Genomic DNA, 22933 nt, shown 5'->3' with positions numbered 1-22933 from the left:
AATATAACCACTTTCACCAGTATTTCTATGCTCCTTCTGAAACAGGAAAGCACAGACCCATATAGTAGGGCAAAAATGACCACCTACACCCTCTTTTTTATATTTAAAACAACTACCCACCCATGACAGAACTTCAGATTACAGCTATATTTGCTTGAAGAGCCCCTGGTGTGGAAGTCCACCCATAAACATTTCAGCACAGCACATCCAATCAACTTTACAACAGCCAGCATTGTGTCCTTACCAACCCCTTCACAGAATTCTACTAAGCCACACATGCCATAACTTGTCTTTAGAAAAGTTTTATCATTGCTATCTATGTATTTAGTGATTATTCTGTTTTTTTTAAATAGAATTCATGCTATTTAATTATATCAACCATAACCACAAACAGCAGAAGAGGTAGTTTGTCTGATCATCAGAATACATTTGCTCCAAGATTACAATATCCCTTCCCCTCAAATCTTTAATGTATCTACTATAATATCCTAATGTCCTACAATCTACTCTCAATATCCTACAACAGAAGTAAGAAAAATTAGATAGCTTAATTTTATGTAAGTACACACACATTCAAATGCACATCTTTTCTAAAATAAAAATTCAAGCATTTTCTATCAATGCACAAACAACCTTATTTTTTTCTAAATTCTGTTTTAAATGGATTATGGTTTGTTCTGCTTTTTAAAATTCTGGATTAGCTTGTGCCATTTCTTACTGTAGTTACTGATCCTTGGATAACATACAACAGCAAGAACACCAATTTTAAAGATCGTAGAACTCCAGCAATCTCACATTGGCTTTGGCTTTTCCCCAGCCATCACTTCAACATTACAGCAGCCCTGATACAAGCCATGTTTTCCAAAGGGGCTCCCTTTAGTCTCAATATCACCTCCACTTCCTAATAAACCTGATTCCATTTTCCTATATGTCTTGTTTTCTAGGCCTAAACATTGCTTTTCTCTCCTTTACTTTCCCCCTCTGCTCCCAAGTAAGGTGCAAGGAACATTTCAGGGACTGTTTACAAAATGTGAAGCCCAGTCAGTAGCATCACTTCAGAGTATGTGCTGGTAGAAAGAATATCTCATGTTACAGCCCGTTACTGAAACCAATGGACTCAAAAGAATACAAGGTTGTTTGACACCTACAACAAAACACTTCTCAGAGAGCTGTTTCTTAACTAGAACTAACAAAATCTGCTTCCTACAGGCTTCTTGTATATTACTGCTGTTATAAGTCCATTAAGACACTTCCATACAACCCTCATTTTGGTTTCCTCTCACATTCCTTACTTGGATCTCTTCCCCTTCTCATTCCTTGAGTAATGCCAGTTACTTCTCACACGCTCTAACTAGTGAGTGAGAAGAAGACAAGTCTATGCCTGTTTCCAAACCATGCAGCTACTAAGTGGCTGCTGACAGACTCTAAGATAGAAGGGGTAGGGGGAAGAAGCCACAGTTTTGCCTTCTATAAAGCAGTTATTTTCAAGAAATTCCCAAGATCTTTGTACTTCAAAATGCATTTGCATTTTGCAAATTACTCTGGTTATCACTCCACAGGGGAATGCACAAAGACAGTCAGCAACTGCATGAGCTTGTTTCCTGGGAACCAAGGGACAGATAGGCCTCTTGGCATCAGCCAAGATCTTGTCTTTTAACTCCAGCTTTTATTCTGGCTTCCATTCTCAATTCACAAGCTGATTTTAAGAACTGCTATATATATTAAAAAAAAAAAAAAAAAAAAAAAAAAAAAAAAACAACAACAAAAACACCAACTCACCGTTTTATTACGCAGTCTAATTATGTCTGAAACAGAGCCAGCTCCACAATATTCCATAACAATCCAGAGATCTGTGTTCTTAAAGTAGCTGCCATAGTACTTGACAACATAAGGACTAGATGGGAAAAAAAAGTTAGACAAATAGACGAATTCTTAGTAGAAGAAAAAAAGAAAAATCACCAGCACACCTGTTGTTAAAAACTACTGTTTGACACGGCCTAAGAGCAAGTGTAACCAAACACATTTTAAATCTGCAATTAGCTTAACAATGCCTTTTTAAAGTAAATTATGATTACTTAATAAAATTATAAAGGCACTACTATGTATATAAGTTTTCAGCACTCTTCAAATAGACATGATTTTCCTAAACCTCAGTTATCTGATAAAAAGTGTTATTTTCTTTCCCTCCTCTAATGTCTCTCTTGAATGTTTCTCTTCTTAAAAAGACTGCCTTGTTTTCTTCTCTCTACAGAAAAATAATATGGAAATTCACCCATGTTTTCCCAGTTTTGCAAGAATGAACTTATTTCAAGCACAGAGATAGACTTTCATGTTAAAGAGAATCTAGTGCTGATTTGAAGCCTTCTGGATTTGCAAATGCTTTTCATACTGAAGTGCCTCATGTGAAGTGAAAGTACTGTCATAAAAAGAACATATTGCTTTGCTACTCATCAGTTTGTCACTTGATATAATGCTTCCTTGGAGTCACTTGCAAAAGAAAGGCAGAAACAGATGTGGTAAACATAAAAAGGATCGTCCTTCATAAGTTATTAGATGGTTTATGGAAATAAAAGACTGAAGGTTTGGGGTGGAGTTCTTTGCAGGAAATTAAACGAAGGCTATGGTTTGATTGTCATCTATCTCCCACAAAGTCAGGAAGTGAGATACTGAGATTTGAGACAGTGGTTTCTCATCAGGACACCTACATCATGGGGTAGACTCAAACACCATTTTGTTTTGGAGCAAGGAACTGTATTTTAGGATCAGCATTTCTGGAAGCAACATTCTTCATACAGACAACTGATACTAGAAGAAGAGAGGACCTATGGTTGCCTCCTGCAGCATGATACTATCTTTACAAAAAAGAAAGGTCAGCATTATAAAAATTTACTCATTTAAGAGTAACTGTTAGCACTAAATGCATTTGCCTTTTCAAAAGGAAAGGTGGGTCAGCCTCCTCCTAACTAGTCCAAATGTCTACCATTTACAAGCATGACACATTGATCTTGCTCCTTATAAATTCATGAGGAGAGGAAGGCTGTATTACTTCTAAAGAAAACCCACTGATTTTTGTGACCATGCCTTTTCACATTTATACTACACCAGTATTCCCAGCAAAGATTGGGTATTATTATCAATCAGGACAGGATGAACTTTTCAAAACATCAAGTGCTGTACAATCTCAAAACAAAATCTTGCTTAAAAACTGACACTAATAAATCTGACTTTGAAGTTGCAGCCAAAAACTCCATAAGCAACAGAAAATGCAAAGTAATTTCTGCATCCTTACATCAAGGCTTCCATATCTCCAAGACCTACAGTCATAAGATTTGCGAACAAGTGTAAGGTGACAATTCACCAGCACTTTTACAAGATTGTTCACTTTTTAAAAGGGATGTTCCTGCAGGAAAAAGGCAGCCAAGAGAATACTCTTCTGGAAGTTAACTGCTAGCCATTCATCTTCTGCTAGCAACAGCTTTATCAATCTTCTGAAACAGGTAACTCAAAATTTCACAAAGCCTAAGACATTTAAAGGGAACAGTAACCTTTGACCTTAACAGTGCAAGTAAAGTGAAGCAAGCACAGAGAATTCTAAGGAGAGGCCAATATTTATTCTTTCAAGTTTTTGTTATGCACACTATTTGTTCTTCCTACAATCCAAACTAAGGAGACCAGGAGGTCCACAAAGTGGTTCCTTTAATTAAAAAGTCTATGTTGGATAATTTACTTTCCATGAAAAAGTTTGCAGCTGCTTATATTTCAGCTATTTTCACAAGTACAAACACATTTTCACATACTCTTAGAAAGGGAACAGAAATGTCATACCTACCTGTCACATTGTTGCATTATAGAAATTTCTTTAATTATTTCTTGAAGATCTGACTCCACAGGGACCTGTTTAATTGCTACAACTTGTCCAGATTCTTTGTGTATTGCTTTAAACACGCTACCATAAGACCTAAAAATAAGAGACTTTTTTTTTAAAAAGAGACAAACTGCTCCTGATTTCAATTATACACAGAAAGTCACAGAAGCCATATGCTCATGCAGAAGTTTGAACATTTTTCAGGCTGCAAAAAGATCAGCTCTATCAGGACCTCAGGAAAGACAGAAGAATGCTTTGTCAAGATTTAGAATTTCCCATTCCATTACAGGTGCAAGTACATTTGCTGTGTTAACAAACAACAGACACCAAAAATGCATAAATATATAAGGGAAAGTGTGGAAATCTACTGATGCATGCATTTGCTTCCATAGTAAAACTTATCTATAGAGGCATTCCTCAGGACATTCCCAGTCACTGTCTCTGTAATGTAATATTCCAACATATGCTTTATGTATTGTTTCCCTCTGATCCTAAGCCCCTGTAAATAGCTGTACTTACCCTTCACCGAGCTTCTCCAAAACATCAAAGACTTCTTCAGGCTGCTTAGTTAAACTATCTTCACTTAGCTTTTTCAGTTTGCTAAAAGAAAGACAAAAATTATTTATTTGTTTAGGGGAGAGAGAACTCAAGCAAATTTTCACACAAGCAAGCAGACAGAATAAATTATTACAAAGAAAAATATATTCCAAATAAAATACTTAATGTACAGCAACAAAATCTTAGTCAAGTATCACATAAGATGAATAAAGTTATGACAACTTTTGCCATTATCACTTTCCCATTAATGTTTGCTCAATTCAAAGCAGCATGAGACCAATTCACTCTTCAAATCACTTCCTTTGCTGAAGTAGAAACAGACAAAGAATACAGGGAAGTTCACCTTCCCTCAAAAACAGTCAGCATGCAAACACATGCCCCTAACTGCCTAGAGGATGCCACGTTGTTCTCTATTTATAAACCAATCCTTCACTCACATGAAGTACTCAGTTCCTAAACTGTACCCCTCATCAGCCAGTGAATAACATCATTAAAAGCAGAATTCTGAAGTCCAGATGATTCTGGGACCATATGGCAGCACTTCCCAGATAGCAGCAGAAAACAAATTCAAAAGCTGCTGGGGCAGCTTCTCTTGCATCTTTGTAAATGCTCACAGGGACAGGATGCAAGAAAAACTCTAATTACGTAACACCACCATATTTTGCCCTTAGTTCTCTCTCACACAGTCTCAAATCACTCAGTAACACCCTACGATTTCTTCCAGCACTTTCAACTTCCTTTTACCACCATTTGTTGCCCTTTACAAGCAGTCCTAGCCTTTCCCAGCTACCCAGGCCCACAGACTCCTGGCAAATCTCAAAACACAACTTGGCTGCAAGCTTGCAGGAGAGCTAACACCAAACACAGCACAGGAAAACATAACCACACACACATTGCAGCAGGGACAGGTGGCTGCAACATGTAAATCCTTCACTGTAAAGTTAAAGGGAATTTTGCTGCAAGACTAAAGTAACAAGTTGACTCTACATGACAGCCAAGGGTAGTAATAAAGTAGAAGATGAGCTGAAGAAGAGCTGGTGCTGTAGTGTTAAATATAGACAATGTATTCCATATGCAGGAGGAGCAAAGGAGGAAGAAAAAAAAAAGAAACTTTGATCTCACAGATCGCTGAGAACTTATGGAAAGTAAGTTATTCCACAACACTTTCTAGAAACAAATGTGAAATAGGGGAAGGAAGGAGGGCATGGACAGAAAAGATTGACAAATCTTAATAGTGGAAGAATAGTGATCTGAAAAAAAAAAAAACTTCATATTAGGAGATGCAATTCTGTGATATACAAAACTGATAAAAATTGAAGTGACTGACCAATGAGGGAACTCATGAGTCAAAACAGACCTGTAATTGCCAACCATCCAAGTAAAAGCAAAGAATTTAAAGTAACTGTAAAAGCACACAAGTCATATGGATTGGTGTTAAACAAGGGAAGCAAGGCGAGGAGAAGGCACAAGGGTGCACACATTTATACATCAAACAACTATTTCACAGATGTAGCAATTACATGAACACAAAAAGCATCCACATTCAGTAAGGAAAAGTGCACTAACTACAATAACAACCATGCAGTTTGCTGCAGCAGTCAAGAAGCTGGAAAATCTGTGTGTTTAGGGAAAATAAAAATCTTCATAGCAAAGGAAAGGCATAACTCATGAACAAGGAGAAAAATGGTAAAAAATTCAAATGAAAACAGCTAAATAATGTCTGCAAAACTGGCCTACAAGAACAAAACCCTTTTTTCTTTTTCACTCTCTCTGCTGGTTAGACACTAGAAAGTAGAAAGACAGAACTTAGACCTTGCAGAAAAACACATATTTCATTACTGAACAAGCATATGTTGAGACAAATCAAAGGAAAAAATACTTTGCAGGTAGGTATTGAAGTAATAAATCATTCATTTTGCTTCTTTGTTCCAAATCTTTTTCCTCTCTGAGCAGATTATATGCAGCCTTAACGGCAGCATTCAAGAATAAGTTGCTGCCATTATCCCCTTCTTGCCACCAAAAAACACCATGCACAGTATGTTTGTAATATAAGCAGAGTCCTGAAAAATAAAAAGCATAACTTTATCTGAGTCTCTCAGTCAAAGAGCTGTGTGACAAAAGATGTGCTGAACAGAAAAGCAGAGGGACTGAACTTTTTAGTAACAGCAAGAAAAGAGAAAACACACAGTATCCCTGACTGGAGAGGCCCATAAAGAGAACACTTCCACCTGCTCATCAAAAGAGTAACACCTGCTAAAATGGGATAGAAGAAAAAAACAAAAAAACATCCATACCAAAAGAGTTCCAACAGCACCATTAATGCCAAGGCATTGTGAGTGCTTGAGAAGAGTTAGTGAAACAATCACAAACAACCATAAACTGATCAAAATCAATGTCATTGTCAAATAACAGATTATCTGGAGTACTTGAGAAGCAACCAGGAGATAAAAGAAATAAGCATTTCATAGTTTGAAGATTATTTTCATATTATCCAACTCTCACACACACATTATGTGACCAAATCACACTTAACACTAAGGCAGCTTAATACAAAACCTGTTTCCAGTAAGAAAAGTACATCAGCCTCAGGAATGTCTTCACCAAATCCCCTGCTCCAAACACCTCCCACTCCTTCACACTGTAACAGGACAGATGCTGAGTCTGCTGTTCAAGTGACAGTACCAACAGTTCTGTGAACCACAGAAAAATCCCAGTGACTCAGACATTCTAATGATTTCTATTTCTAGATGTTTAAATAGAATACTCAGCTCTTGAACTACAGGACATCACGAGATACACCCTCAAGGGCTGCAGTAAAGAAAGCATTTATGAAAACTCTATAGGAGACAAGGAAGAAGGAAGCGACCGGTGTAACTGGCTAGAAAGCACCAAGCAGAACACAAGGAAGAGACTAGAAATACCTTTTGTTGGTTAAAAGCAAGCAACAATCTTGGGACAGAGAAACACATCTAAAATTTCAGCATTAGCTCTTAATGGTAGGGAGAAGGGGACAAGGTGAAAAGGGGTCAGAAGGCAAAAATGAAGACAAAGGGCACAAAAACAATAGGAGAGAAAGATAAAATATGTCTCATTCCTCTGTCCTTCATCCATCCTCTACTTTCATAACACAAGCATTTAAAACAGAACAAATAAATGAGTAAATCAAGGCACCGCTTTACTCTGGACAAAGAATACAAAGGCCATATGTGTGTGTATACATATATATCACCATATATGAGAAAGTCCAAAGGAGATGCAGAGACGTTCCGTATAAAATCTGGGTAAAAAGTTATTCCAGATTATTTTTTTCTCTCTAGAATCTAAACTATCAGGTAGTGATTATGAGCTATTTTAGAGGTCTTCCAGAAGGGAAGCTGTTCCTTAAACTAGAAGGACTAACTAAACTACACTTCTGAGACAGACCTGTCAAAAGGATTTTCTTCCAAGAAGCTTTGACTTTCCACATGACATCTAGTCTCAACAAGAAAACTACAACCTAGCAAATAATTATATTTTTATAAATCCAATTCATAGGAGAAATCATTAAATCCTAGTCTGACCGGAATCTTATTTGCCATTGAGTGCAAAATTCTAGAAAAGGAAAACCTAGAAAATGTAAGAAGCACCCAATCCCAGCAAAAAGATCAGAAGAATTTTAACTACACCATGAAAGAGCAAGAGAATTCCTCCCCAAAAATGAAAAAAACCACCCCAAATATGAGTATAGTATCATATAGTCAGTACATACAGATTTTACAAAATAAATTTGTGATTTGTTAAAGCGGTAGGAATAAAAAAATCCCCGAAAGTTCAAAACTAAAAATAAAGCTGGAATAAAGAGTAGAAAGCCATCAATTACTGTCATGAGTTACAAAAAACTGGACAGCCACTCCAAGAAACATGAATATATGTGGTTTATTGTGCAGAAGAACTAGCACATTGAAACATTTAGAAAGAATGGCTGGGATCAATTATACTGATATATTAAAAGAGAAGGTAGTAGGAGAAATCACTGCAGTCATCTGAAGTAGAGGTGGCATGTGGAAGCCTTGAGAATTTACTCTGCTTCACAGCACTCACACAAGCAGAAGCAAGATTATACAGTTCACACCACTGTACCTACATTTAGCATTCTACCAATAAAGCCTAAATATTTTTGTCCCATCATTTTCAAGAGGAGCTTGACAATTGCCAGCACATCCACTGACACATTAAAAAACACACTTTTTTTTACAAACAGTTCATATTCCTCTTCCCACAAAACCTGAAAACTTATGTTTTTCAGTGAACATTACACTCAAGTTTAAAAAAGGACTGGAAAACCTTCATTACCACCTCCCATGTTGTTAAGCAGCCTTTACTTTGGCAGCAGCATGCAGGAGATGGGCAAGATTAAAAACTAGGTACTTGAGAAAATTCTGTCAATAACTATCTTGTTTTTCCCTTGCATGGAACCTGTATCCTCACACATGAGCTTGCCAAGGATACAGAAAAACACAACAATAACAACAAAGGAAAATTACAACACCAAGAGGCAAATTTTGTAACTATTTCAAGAGCGACTCTCCTTTCTAGTGAGAGAAAAATCTATAAAGCACATCTAAAGTACAGTTAGAGATTCAGATACAAGAAAACACTGTGTCAACTACTGCACAAATTGTTCAGCATAAGACCATAGGAACATCTACTCTAAATTACTTTTAAAGTAAAAAATATTCTGAAAACTGATATAAATTCACTCGACTCTCCCTTAAAAGTCATGTGTTACTGTAGCAATACATTAGCCAAAGAACAAAAGTCATTTATTTTTACACCAGCTCCATTGAAAAGTCACAATGGCCTAGAATGTCACTTGGGCATCACCACTGCTATTTTCTGAAGGTCTGCATTACAGATTTACACATCAGACAATTGCAATGTGTGCTTCTCTACAAGGAAGTGTAGTGTATGTAAGTGTCCCATACCTCTAAGGCAACACTGGGATTCTAGGACATCCTTACAGCTTTTTTAATGTACATATGAAACCCTTGCTACCTCTAAATGGGTGTATTGCACCACAGATATGATGCCAACAGATCCCTCCCAGTAACTGCTCCTGTGGACAACAGCCATCAAAGTAAAGAATTCTGGGGTTCACATTTGTTTTGCCAAGTAAACACGGTCCACTTCAAACCATTACTGTATCCAAAGAGAGCACCAAAAATTCAGCCCACAAAAATGTATCTGCACTTCTTCTGGACTTGCAGAAAAAGGAGGTGGCCTAGAATAGTTGGGAATGCCAAAAATCAGGAAACTGTACAAAACTACCAGTAAAGGAGATATTATGCACAGCCATGAAAAATTTGCTTCGAATCTTAAGAAACAACCTGAGTTAATATCCTATGAAAAACTGAGTTCAAATTTTCTCTTCCACTAAAGAAACGAATCTGAATTCTCATCACAAATTTCCAGAAATAAGCTTCAAAAAAAAATGCAAAATATAAAAACATGCCAGAGTTTAGATATTCCCACATCTACTTTTTTCTGACCTAATCCAAAGATTTAAACATCTCCTAGTTTCAGTTAGGCCAGACACACACCTCCAGCTGGGCAATAAAGCTACAGCAAATGCCCCATCTTCCCTGAAACATCTGGCAGGTTACAGTAACTTCAGTTTGATTTTCAGTCCTGTGATACCATCAGATCCCAAGGTTTCCACTGCTGCTGGTGACATTGATTACTCCTCAAACATTTCCATTTCTTTTCTTAAAGCTTTGCTACTTCCTTCATTTGAGATATGCAACACTGTGAGCCTGAAAGTAGAGTGTAGGCTTGTCCCTCCTTACCCCACTGCCTGCTAAAACCACCCCAGATGGCAACTACAAACCATTTCTTTTTCAAAGTTTTCCACAGTAGGTACTGTCCCTTGATGTGTTATTGGAGGAGAAGTCATCAGATGTTCAAGACTACATTCTTCTCAAGTCCTATCATCCCACAGGAAGCTGCTTTTAAAAAAATTTAAAGGTTCTAAATGAAGAATGTAGAGGTTTTAAAGATGAATGTAAAAACTGATCTAATATCCTTTATCATAAATTTTTATACCACGTAGTCCTTAGATTTTTCATTATGAGGAAGCAAAAGTAAAATCAGAGCTCAAAAACAGTAAATGTACATGTGAACCATGTAACTACATTCTGTACACCACGCAACTACAGTCCATGTATTGTACAACTATACCCAAGAAAGGCTTGCTCCAACTGAAATATATTATTAAAATTAACAGAAAGCGAAATTATTTTATTCACTAACAAATCAAACGACACACTACTTTTTAAATCGTGCATAGTAATTGATAAGACCGGAGAGCCTACATATTTGAGAAAAAACATCTACTGTGGGAATGTTCTTGGGGTTTGCTTCTTCCCACTCCCTGATTTGCAATTGCAACTATGCAACGCCCACCCCCACAAGCATCCATCCCTCCAGCAGCAGAGCACAAGGACACTTTCCAACCCGAAAAGACAACTACTCGTGTGTGCTCCTGCCACAGACCTGAACTACAGAGTGAGAGACCCCCAGGCCAGAGGGGACTCGGCGACTAAGTTTCCCTCACTTCATATTAAATATTTTCTTCAAGCAGCCCGCAAGGGTTCGTCTCCACATCCACCTAGAGAAGACCCTTCCCCACGTGCAGAGCCCTCGGGCCGCTGAGCGAGGCTCAGCACTGCCCCTGTTCCCACTGCCCCACAAGAGACCCCGGCACCGAGGCCTCGCCCTGGCCGTGCACCGCTCCCGGCCGGGGAAGGGGCGGCCGGGGAGGGTCCTTACCTCTTGGGCGCTGCCTGCTCCATGCCGTCGCCGCCGCGGCCCCTGGGGGCCGCTGACCGAGCCGCCGGACCCGCAGAGCTGCCGAGCGACCTCAGCACCCCTGGGCTCAGAACCCGCGCCCTCCTACGGCCGCGCTCCGGCTGCCGCCACTATCGCTACCTCCGGCCGCGGCGGGCGCCCGCCCACCAGCGCCGCTCATTGGCTACAGCCGCGCCAGAGCTGGTGCTGATAGGGTGATGTGGAAGTCGCTCAGACCGGAGATGGCGCGAAGCCCCGCCCACCGCGAGACGACGGGCCGTGCCGCGCCGTGCCGCGCCGCGCCGGCGGGAGGGGAAGATCATGGAGGCCGCGACGCCGCCGAAGTCCCGGCATGCCCCGCGCGGCGACGGCCCCGTGGGGCACGCCGGGAGGTGTAGTCCTCCCGCGGACCCCGCCCCGCCCACGGGGCGTCCATGCGAGCCGGGCCGGGTGAACCGGCACCCCCGCCGCGCCGTTCCGCCCCCGCGCCTCGTCCCCCGGCTCTGGGCGCTGCTGCCGGGCAAGGGCAGCCTGGGGCAGCACCGCCGCCTGAGGGCCGCTCTTCCCCCGCGGCCGCTCCGGGGCCTCGGGCAGCGCTGCCGGGCGGCCGAGCCTTTCCCCGCCTGTGCGCGCCGGGCGAGGCAGCGGCACCAGCCCCGCCTCAGAGAGCCCAGGCCTTCGTGGGCAGCTGGCTGAGGGAAGTCTGGAGCCAGTCACGGCAGGACAGGGAGCTGCTCCCCGCAGCCGCCCCGGGGGACACGGGAAAGCTTTTGAGGTGAAAAGGGCCGGCTCTTGGGGTGAGGTGCCAAAGCACACAAGGTGCCCCGCAGAGCAGGGGAAGCTGTCACATAATTACTCAACAGCAGGTTTTGGGCTCCAGAGCACCATAGGACAGATGCAATTGCACCAACCTTAAAACTTTGACTTTCTGCCGTTTATCTACTTGAATCTGATAGATCCCAGTAGATCCAGCCAAGGCAATACAAGAAAAGCTTACACGCTCAAGCCAGTTTTTATATCCTTTCCTGACAGCAGGTTTATTTGCCTAACTAATGGAAGTTCAAGGTAGTAAAACACCTAGGCGAGTTCTGTGAAAGCACTGAGATGCCCACATTCCACTTCAAACTGATTTTAGATGTGCAAGTATTACAACACCCTCACTTCATTAAAAAAATCTGCACTCCATACGTAATTCCATCTCTTTGATGTGCATTAGCAAGGGAATTTAGAATGACTGAAGTCCTATGGTTGTGCAAGTCCTCTACTTCGTCTGAGTCAATCCAACCCAGTTGACTCACTGTGGTCGGGCCAAATGCACAATGGTAATATTGAATGAGCCCTCTAAACAAATCATACACCACCATATGACCTTTTAGGTTTCTTTGTTTTTCTGAGTCATGGAAAAAACTGCCATAGAACATCTTCCTTTGCACAACAGATTAATGCAGAGCTCTTCCAAGCATCATCCCACAAGCCACAGTGGCTCACCAGCAGTACTGCCAGATGTGTCCATAGCATAAACAGCAGTTTGGAGGAGATGCCAAAAAAAAATCCATCCAGGAAAAGGAGCCAGCAGATGCCTGAGATGGAGTATGGTATGAGTGCTTCAGAAAGTGGTAAAGAGGAATCCCCCAAAATGTCCCATTTTCCAGTTCAAGGACCGGTGAGGTTAGCCAGATGGCAAATGCCATGTGGCTAGTGTCCAGCTTTGTTCTGCAGATATTTGGCTATACCCACAGACCAATTATTATTTACAGTTCACCAATTTCACCTAATGAAGGGAAGTCTGATATCCCTGTTTGGCTTTAATACTCCTGGAATGCAGAGGTTGTCTCTACATCCTTTAACACAAATATTTAAGGCAGTATTTTGTCTGGGTTATTTCAGAGGAGGGAGGTTTGGCTCCCACAGTTCAAGCCAAAGCTGCCACAGACTATACATTAAAGCAAGAAAAAGGATTCTTAGAAATAAAATACAGGTACTATATTATAGTTGTAACTGCAATACAAAGAAACAGATCCAAGCAGTGCTCCCTCTCCCCATTCACACATATATTTCATTTTCTGGAAAAACTTAGGGTAAACAGTCTAATCTGCCACTTTTACCTCTCCCTTAAGCAACAGTCGACAAGAACAAGAGAAAAAATTTCCAAGCAAAAAAATTAGCATATTTAGATATTTTCTGTGTTCATTTGAAACTATTTAATATTTAATACCTCAATCCCCACTTCAAAAACATACCGTGACTCCTCAGTAACTGAAGAAGATGGAACAGGACTTCCATCTATGCCACTGAAGAAAGAAAAGGGTGTAAAAAACTTGAGATGTCTGAAACAGGAGAAATTAGGAAGCCTGGCTTTATTACATAGTGGATCAGACAGTGCCAAAAAAAAAAGTATGGACTAATTCCATGCCTCTCACAGAAATTTAAGTTGTATCTTGTGCAATTGCCAGAAAGCTTTCTAAGTACATTTCAACTGACAATAAAACATCAGTAGGATAACATATATATCACAGTCGTTTTCAAGATCACTTTACTCATCTCTTATAATTTCAAGTAGTATTTTTAGTCAATGACATTGGAATAAATAACACTATCTCACCTTTCCCCTGTGACATGAATTTGAGAACCGAAATATGACACTAATTTGGTATTCATTACAATACTGTACCTAGCCAATGGCTAAGAGGGAACTTTGAAAGGGAAAATAGATTCCCTCTGTTCTCCTACCCCATTCAGAATTTCCAATTAAGAGAAGACTAGATGTTCTGGAGGCATGAATATACTATGAGATTGCTGATGTCTAGACATGATGGAGATGAGGAAGTTGCAGACACTCATTACATGAGTATTCCCATGATTTCTTCCAACAGCAGGACTAACACTGCTAAGAAGGCAGCTGAGTAAGAAAAGGCTTAATGTAGCCCAATCCTAAAAATACAGGAGAAAACTAACTGAATTACTTGTTTTCTTCTGAAGGATTTTATCCACTTTACAAATTTATCTACCTGAATTAGGACACCCTTCTCTACAGAACTGGCATTGACATCAAATACAATTCTTTAGAGCAAAGAATGGATGAAGACCATACTTAGTTTTTTGAGTACTATAATTATTTTATATTATAATATAGTTTTGTAAACAGATAAAATCATTTATATTATAATTACTTATAGTGCAATGAAATCAAGAATAATGTTGTCATGGACAACTATTAGGTGCTATATAAACACACGCAAAGGAAGTCCTCAAGCCCCTAAAAATATGAACAAAAAAAGTCCCAAGATATCAATCCTGTCTCAGTTGTGTATAGTTTGTAATAAAACTAAGAAGAATAAAAATTACTTGAGAAGATCATGTCTGCATTTCTAACAGGTATTACTGATGTCAAGATTTAAATTACAAATATATACTTCAAAGTCATTCATAACCATCATGGGAATAAATTACCAATGTTATAGTAGGGACCTTATCTCGTTCCTTTGATAGCAAATAAAAGCAGCATTTACTTCAGAAGGTATTCGATCAGGCTCATTTAAACAAAGTTCATTGTAATGAATACATGATGCTACTGTAAAACAGCAAAATTAATAAATAGTGCATGTTTTCCAAGAGATACTTGTCATGAACACTCCCCAAAGAAAATACCTAGTCCTTCATCATGTCTGTGGTGCTTTTCACAGGCCAGCTCTTTTTCCCATGTGCTTTCTGTCTTTTCACCATGGTACCCCTCATTTCTTTCACACAGACATGGTCCTCAGTGCTCTCTCCCTTGATGTGGAATTATTATCCTACAGCAGTTCCATTTACTCGCTTGGCACACCAAAACTGACTAAATCCATATAGACCCCCAAGCGCACTCCCAGCTCTATCCTCCTTAAAACCCTCCACATCAAAGATGTCTCACCATGTCTTGGCCCACTCTGGCATTTCCCCACAGAGTTCCAAGGATGCTGTGTCTCCATTACAGCTGCAGATTAGTTCACAGAAGGTGTTTGCCTCCCAAGAGAAGGCTGCAGGCCAGTCCACAGCGTGGTCCCAAACCTAGGTAAGGACAGAGTTTCCCTTACTTTTCCCTTGCCCTAGGGTAGACAGCTCCACAAGCAGGCATTCTCTCCTCTACCCTTGAGTTCTGTAAAAATACAAGTTTACTATAATTACAGACCTCCAAATTTTCATGAAACATGTTTAAGACTAGTAAGATAAGTCACAAATGATTGTGAAGGGGAGAAAGGCAGAGGACAGCAGGCAAGCACAAAGATGGAATGAATGCAAGAGCCTACTTTCCTTGGAATCCAATTCATAAATTCAAGTAGATAAATAGTCAACAACAACATGTTTGCATGTCTCTCCCTGTGACTGCCTGATAGTAATCTGGTGTGCCAAAAGTTAAGGAAAAGGCCTTGAATTAAATACCAGCTTGTTTATACAAAAGATAAGGAAAACTGACTTCTGCCTGTATTTTCTTCCTACCTATCATGTCTAATGTGAAGTAACCTTGAAGACTTATCTAAGAATTTGTTGCATACTTTCCTAACCTTGTTGGTTATAAAATAGTTATAAATAAAATATAGAGGAACAGCGTATTTTCAAGTCTGGAATAAAATGTATACTTTCCTATAGTGAGTTTTTAAGTAAGTTTAGGAATAAAGATCAAGGCAGAGAGGGGGTCTCCTAAACTATTCACAATTTAATAGTTAATTAATGTCACTAAAAGAAAAAATATTTTTTGCTGGTCCAACAAAAGAAAAAGGCAGAAAATAAAAAGTCAGGCAATGTAAGTACAGCAATATAGGTTCTGCTATCCATATCCAGTCTGTTAAAATCAGCATGATTCACAAAATTCCTACTTAACATTAAAAAGAGCCATAAAAAACCCATAAAATGTTAGCTGCACTGCTGCAATTCCTCTCACTACCTCGTATACATTATTTGATATTCAAAATATTATTACTGGACCTAAAGCCATTTGTTGATTAGGATAGGATTTTACTGTTGACTAACCATTTAGCTCACAGTCTTGGTAACAGGCTATATATAGACTTACCATTTGCTATTTTTCCTATTATAGCACACTATGGTAAAAATAAACCATGGATACAGAGTTGCTATTTACAGTTGACCACAGAAGATATTCCGGTCTGCACTACAGCTGCATTGATTGTGCTCGTGGGATCTACGCATTGGCAATAATGTGAAAAAAAAAGTCTAATTTTGGTTTGTGAAGCAATTACTGTTGTTGTGGTAATACTGAGGGTTACTCTGGATTCTCTTCTGCACAAAAATATTCCTCCTCTTTCTGAGAGCAACCATCTGCTCTCCAGTGTGCAAAGAAGTGTGCTCACACCCTGGAGAATAAATAAATAATGTTTAACGAGTAAGCCTTAATGCCTGCACTAGGGGTGGAAACTAGTATCAATAACAAAAGAAAGATTGAATCATCATTACTTGATGAGGCAAATACTTCATGAAACCAACTTCAGCTGTGTGAGTACACACAGCCTTATGCCCAAGGCTTCCACCACCAGGGTGGCTGGATTTCCTTTAGCTCCTGAGCTGAGAATTTTAATAATCCATGGCAGAAATATTTAGGTAAGGTACAGATTATTTTTTTTTACAGTTTTTTAGGGATAAAGCTTTCAAGAGGCTAACAAGACCCATTCTTTCAGATTCACAGGAGAGAAGTTTCCTTGCCCTTGTGCACCTTTCACATAAGTGCTGGAAGAGAAGTATAAATATGTGTGGCACCAAATGACAGAATAAAAAATAATGAGAACTTGATACAGCCTGAAAGCACATCATGAGTACTGAGCACTGCAGAAGCAATGCCATGAAGTGCTTACAGTTTATTCAGTTACAGAGTTTTGGGGTTTTTAGTAAAACCTTTCCTATTTATTTCAGAAGTGCATCTCCAGCATGCTACATAAATATTAAAAAGCAAGGTTTTTTCTAAAGAAGAATCACTCATCTAAATGCTTTACAATCCAGAAACTCTATTTCAGTTTCTTACTTTTTTCCAACTTTCCCAACCAAAACATGCCAAAAGATCATAATTCAAGTCCAAATAAGCTACTTGTATAACATGTACAGTCACACTAAAAAAAAAAAAAAAAAAAAAAAAAAAAAAAAAAAATCCAAAACCTAAATACAATTCCAAATACAATTCCAGTCTTAAAATGTTCAGGGACATAATGGCTATTTCATGACTGACTGTGAAGTAATATGTCTGATTACAAGATAAGGTCCCATGTAGAGTGGGACTAAAATCTAAACAAGGAAAATGTTAAGATTTGCACTTACATTCCCATTTTGCAGTTAGGAGCAGTGGGAAGCCACGGCAGCCTGTGTGCTAAAGAAACAGCAAAGCAGCAAATAATGAATTTTTACAGAATTGGCTTTGTATGATGCACTCATTTGAGTCTCCTCTAAGCAGGTTTGGTTTGGTTCAATAGGGGAGAGTTTTATGTCATTGTCACCACTACCCAGGATGAGTCCTTAAATGCTGTCACTGCTGAGCAGGGAAACTTTCTGCTGAAAACAAGATTTTAAAGTGACTAAAGTGTACATAGTTAATGCTATAAAACCACAGCAAAATATAGTGCAAGTTACTATCTAGAGAGTACCCCATTAAATTGGAGAACTAAGCTTTCTCCATTATTCCTTCCTTAAAAATAATTTTCTTAGTGGATGATTAATAGATTTATTTAATACCATAAGAGAAGTTATCAACAGCCATCAACATAGCCCATTTTTACCCAAATTAGTAATTTTGGAGTTAGCAAAAAGAAGAGTTTTGGTGACATGATTTTCTTTCAGAGCTGAGGAAAACAGAGCAATTCCATATGCTAGGAGCCTTCTTAATAGAAACAGTTAATTTACCACATAAGGAGTATCACATGCATACCGCTTCCACCTAATATGAATCACTCCTTCCAGTTGAGAAAACTAAGGTCTTTTATCTTCCTCAGGGTGGAGTCCATCTCCTCCCATAGATCCCTACAGAATAAAACTGCTAATCGTTTTAAGATTTAAATGCATTACTTCTTTTACTTTCTTGTGTTCATATATCACGTTTCAATGTCTTCTAAACAAGAGAGAGCTTAATGTTTTTGTGTAACCTTGAACAGGCCAGTACACAACTTTTATTGCTTCATCCTTGAGCTCTTCTGTAGTTCCATGATCTAATTTGTTATACTGGTGGTATTAAGCTGCTCTTTCCAGATTAACAATAGGCAATATAAATTCCTTAAAGCTAGTTTTTAAATGGATGTGTTAATTTGGATAAGAGGTTAATCAAGGAAAAGATGAAACAGAATAAAAACATCAAACTACATGTTTTAATATATGCTGTGTCTCTCCTTCAGTAAGGTTAATAGATAGTAAATCACTGCTCTGTGCAGTTCAGACTAGCAGAATGTCTCTAGGACCAGATCTAAAATCTGTTGGTATCAGCAGTTTCTTTCTTTCAAATATGCTGCTTTGAAGATCAGTCCTTACAGGAGAGTCCTGTCTAATTTCTTATGAGGGTGTGAATATTAAGACAGATTTTTGCTTCACTAGTGTTTCCATACTTGGCCCATTTCATCTCCCAGGAGGATGGAGAAAAACTCAGGATGGGAAACAGATCATATTAGACACTACTATTTATTTGAAATAACCTCTTAATAATGTGTCATTGGTTCATTAGATCAGAAATTAAGCAGTCAGAGAAGATGAACAGTCCCCTTTTTGTGGAATAGATACTAAGCATCTGAAATTTTAGACAGTGGGAAAATCTGCTGTTCCTAGTCACAGGGACACTTCTGCAATATTGTATAATTTGCATTACCTGCTAATATATTCTGCATTACAATATCTATGTATGATTTGCCTAGAAATGGTATAGCAATTTTTAGTGAAAAAGGGGTAGGAAGATTAAAACCACACAACTGTGTTAGTATGCCCACAAATACATACAGCACTAATTTTACATAAAGTAAGAGGAACAACACATTATAAACACTTGACTCAAATGTTATTGGCATTTTTCTTGACCTTTCAAAATGGTCTTTCAAAAACAAGTACCTCATTTTGATGGGTGTGTGATACTCAAAAGCTCTAAATTGATGTCTCAAAAGCAGTCTTCAAAACTGTGTTCTAAAGTATATTGCATTAGCCTACACAAGACCAGTTTTTGGCACCTGTTGCTGAAATGAAGGGGGGAAAAGAGCATTGAAACAAGATTATACATTATTTTTCAGGAATTCAGCAATTTCTTGGAGAGATTAAATTTACTACAGCTTTAAAATAACAGAGTTAGTGCACATTTTGAATGGTTACAGGACTGGGTAACAGCTAGTAGAGGAGCCTCAGGGGATTTTATTGTAGTTAAACCATCCTTCTGTTCTGTTCCTACTTTTACATGCAAAAGAAAAAGGTTGTACTTAATACAGTATTTATAGATATAAGTAATAGTCAGTTTCCTTCTGGTTTTACTGTATCAGCAAGTATAAGAAATACACAGAACTATATATTACTGCTACTACTTTGCAAAATGTTGTCTATATTGCAAAGCTGGCTCTCTAATAGAAGGCAGTTAAAGACCTCTGCACTGAAATCTGCCAAAGCTGATACTGCAATCACAAACATGTGTTGTTACACTTCTTGTGGCTCATCTCCACATGGTGCAGCTGTTGTGTTGGCTAAAGAAAATGCAGGCCCAAGGGAAACAAATTTAATTCAGCTGGGGTGACTTCCACTAAAAAAAGTGCTTTAAGGAGAACAGGTGTCCTACAGTAAGAGGGATTGTTTGAGAGGTTTTCCCCAAAGTTGCTTTGCTTCTAGGAAAGCTATTCTAAAATGGTATGCCTGTGATAATAATCTTTTGCGGTCTAATTTTTAAATAATGCCCTTCAGAAATGCAATGGATTCCAGAAATTCTGTTTTTGTTTGTTTGGCTCAGTCCTGGGACAGGAAAGCCAGTACAGGACCTTGTGCTGCTCATTAGGAGCTGGAGGAAGCCTCATTGCTGTTACTCAGATTCCTCAGCCTCAAGAAGGTTTGTTCAATCAACAAATGATTGTACCAGGCAGACCTGCAGCCCATGTAAGTCACCAGCTGACACTCCTAGAGCTGTGCCTGTTTAAACCTGTATAACTATTGTTTTAAGTTTAATCTTTTACTAAATTCACTTAAATGTAGCCCCCTCCTAAATATGTTCCCATTTAGTCAAAGTAAATAAGCTAAGATATACTATGTTCTCTAACAAAGCAGTATTAAGTATGTTACTTTTTTCCTTTTCCAGGAAGACATTTTCCTTATGCACTATGACACCTCCTCTAGCTCTGTCCTGCATTCCCACCTCTCTGCTTTCTGTGTCCTCTGGTTTATCAGAATGGGACCTGTTTGACTGATGTTCAGCAGCCTTTATGCTATGGGCAGTAGCACTTCCCACAGCACTGGGATGCCTGGAAACTGGGAAAGACTTTTCCCAGCAGGCTCTCAGGATGTATCTCTGTCAGTGCTGACTGAACCAGCTCTTCAGACAGATACTGCAGCAGACAGCAGGTCTTCTCTTCCTCTTGTCAGCTCTCTTTCCAAAATAACGTTACTGCAGAGGGCAGTCTCTTCTTGTGCAGATGTCTTCATACTGCACTTTCCTCCTTTGGGCCTGTTTTTTCTGTCTCCTACAAGTTCAGAATTCCTTCTCTTTGAGGCAACAGAAATCCAAACGGGGAATAATTTTTCCACACACATCCCATTCCTACAGTGTTATTTCTCCTATAGGATGTATAGGATTTGCTTTCAGCTCTTCTTTCTCACATCTTAACTAAATAAATGTTTTTTACAAAGTTCTACCTGTATTTTTGCAAAGTTAAGCTTTTAACTCCTTTTCCAATATTTATTGTCAGATATTGTGTCTTCAGAGTGTCATATGCAGACCTTGGGCTGGATTTTTTTACTTTTTCTCAAATTTCTGAATTGATGACCCAGTACTCCTCCTTTTAAATAACTTTCAGAATTCAACAAGGTCAATAGCAAAATTCATGAGAATTTTGATCTCTAGGTCTGCACATAAAGACCTGCAACAAGTCTTGCATTTTTGCCAACTTCCCTTTACCAAGGAAAGAAATTTTTTCTGCCCCTGCTACTTTTCTCAACAGGACTTGTGACGAAAGCCCAAAGTCACACTGATGGAAGTGCCATGACCATGCCTGAATTCAAAACCCAAGAGTAGATGGACCATACCTTGCCAGTGAGGGGAAAAAAAGTATTCAAATTAACAAAATAAGGAGAAACAACAATGTAATGAAACCTGCATTTGCAGTGAGACCATGAGGGAGACACTCACTCTTTACTTACTCTTTACTGTTTGTATATGTATAAACAGTATCCCAAACACTGGAAAAAATTATTATTCATAGAGTGAGATTAATTCAACAAAGTGTCTGAGTGTCACTGAGGGAAGCTGCTTAAAGTGAAATCTGAATTTAAGATTAACCTCTTGCTTTTCATGGTGTTGGACTGTGTGCTTGTCAGAGAAGTTTTATGTTTGAAGTTCAGGGAGAAGGTGATGGCCATGTCCTCTGAATGCTTTCAGATGACTGATTTTCAGAATGTTGCTGGCATTCTTCCAACTGGAGGCCTGGCCATTAGATAAGTTTAACATTATGGTGGCCATTTGCAAAACAGATGAGAGCAGGAATAGCAAGAGAAAATGAGAAACTCAAGAAACCTACTGAAACTCCCTGAAAATAGTCTTAGCATCAGAAGGAAAAGTCTTAGATCCTTCCACTGTAAGAAAAACTATTAAGCATAAATTTTCAGCTGGTAAAAGTATAACCACTATCCCAAGGGAGACAAAAACACTGGCTGAAGCAATACTACCACAAGTGCCGGCTTAAGGAAATCTAGGAAACGTTGCACTAGCTTCCTGTGTAAGAGTCTAGATAAAAGTTTTTAGATATTGCCAGATAGGATACATTTACTTCTGCTTTCAAATGGGGGATTTTGTTTGGTTTGGGTTTTATTTTTAATGGTGAAGCCTATAGCTCTGCTGGCTAAGAACCCTGTTTAATAATCCCTCCTCTGCCAGTATTTAAAGTGTGTTAAATGGCATCGGAGCATTACACTAGCAGAAGGTTTGACAGATATCATTTGGCAGATCTGTGGTGGCCATTTGCATCACCCTTACAGCTGCCTCTTCCCTCTCTCTGCCAGAAATTACTGCTTCTGGAAGTGGCTTAGCAAAAGGATCATACCTGTACTTCAGCAATTCTTGTTCAGCCAGATGCTGTAATTCAAACTTGCAAGCAGAGATAGCTGAGGGCCATTCTTTTTTGTTCTACATTTAGTAGCTGAAGTCTCCTTTGCACTGCCATTTGGAAACATTATGAGCAGTGATCCTTGGTTGCCATATTTTCACTATCAGGCTTTCACATGGCAATGGAACTTGATGTGGTGGAAACAGGAATGGGGCTCTCTCCACTGGTAATTTCCTGGCAGAGAGAAAATATTAAGTCATCTTTTTTTAATCAAAGAGCCTCACCTGAGTAAATATTCTAGCAATTCCAATTTTTAATTTTATTATCATAGTCTGTTGCTCAAGCTGTGTTTTCTGACTGTGCAGCAATAATAGTGCTATGAGCACATGAAGATTTTTTCAAACTGGCATTGTATTCAGTTCCTCTTAACATTTCCACACAT

The 22933-nt window shown here is 39.0% G+C and overlaps 1 protein-coding gene across 1 annotated transcript in view; it reads right to left on the bottom strand.

Moving 5' to 3' along the window:
- The window catches only part of STK3 (serine/threonine kinase 3), a 129657-nt gene extending 118340 nt beyond the window's left edge, over nucleotides 1-11317 (bottom strand). Inside the window, exons 1-4 of the mRNA XM_083860623.1 lie at nucleotides 11231-11317; nucleotides 4385-4465; nucleotides 3830-3958; nucleotides 1780-1894 (exon numbers count right to left, since the gene is read on the bottom strand). Of these exons, the coding sequence (XP_083716749.1) occupies nucleotides 1780-1894; nucleotides 3830-3958; nucleotides 4385-4465; nucleotides 11231-11253 (348 nt within the window). The 5' untranslated portion in view covers nucleotides 11254-11317. The remainder of the gene's footprint in view (nucleotides 1-1779; nucleotides 1895-3829; nucleotides 3959-4384; nucleotides 4466-11230) is intronic.
- Between the last annotated feature and the right edge of the window lie 11616 nt (nucleotides 11318-22933).

The sequence above is a fragment of the Zosterops lateralis genome (assembly GCF_965231275.1).
Source record: "Zosterops lateralis genome assembly, chromosome: 1".
NCBI lineage: Eukaryota > Metazoa > Chordata > Aves > Passeriformes > Zosteropidae > Zosterops > Zosterops lateralis.
This window is presented reverse-complemented; position numbering and strand designations above follow the sequence as displayed.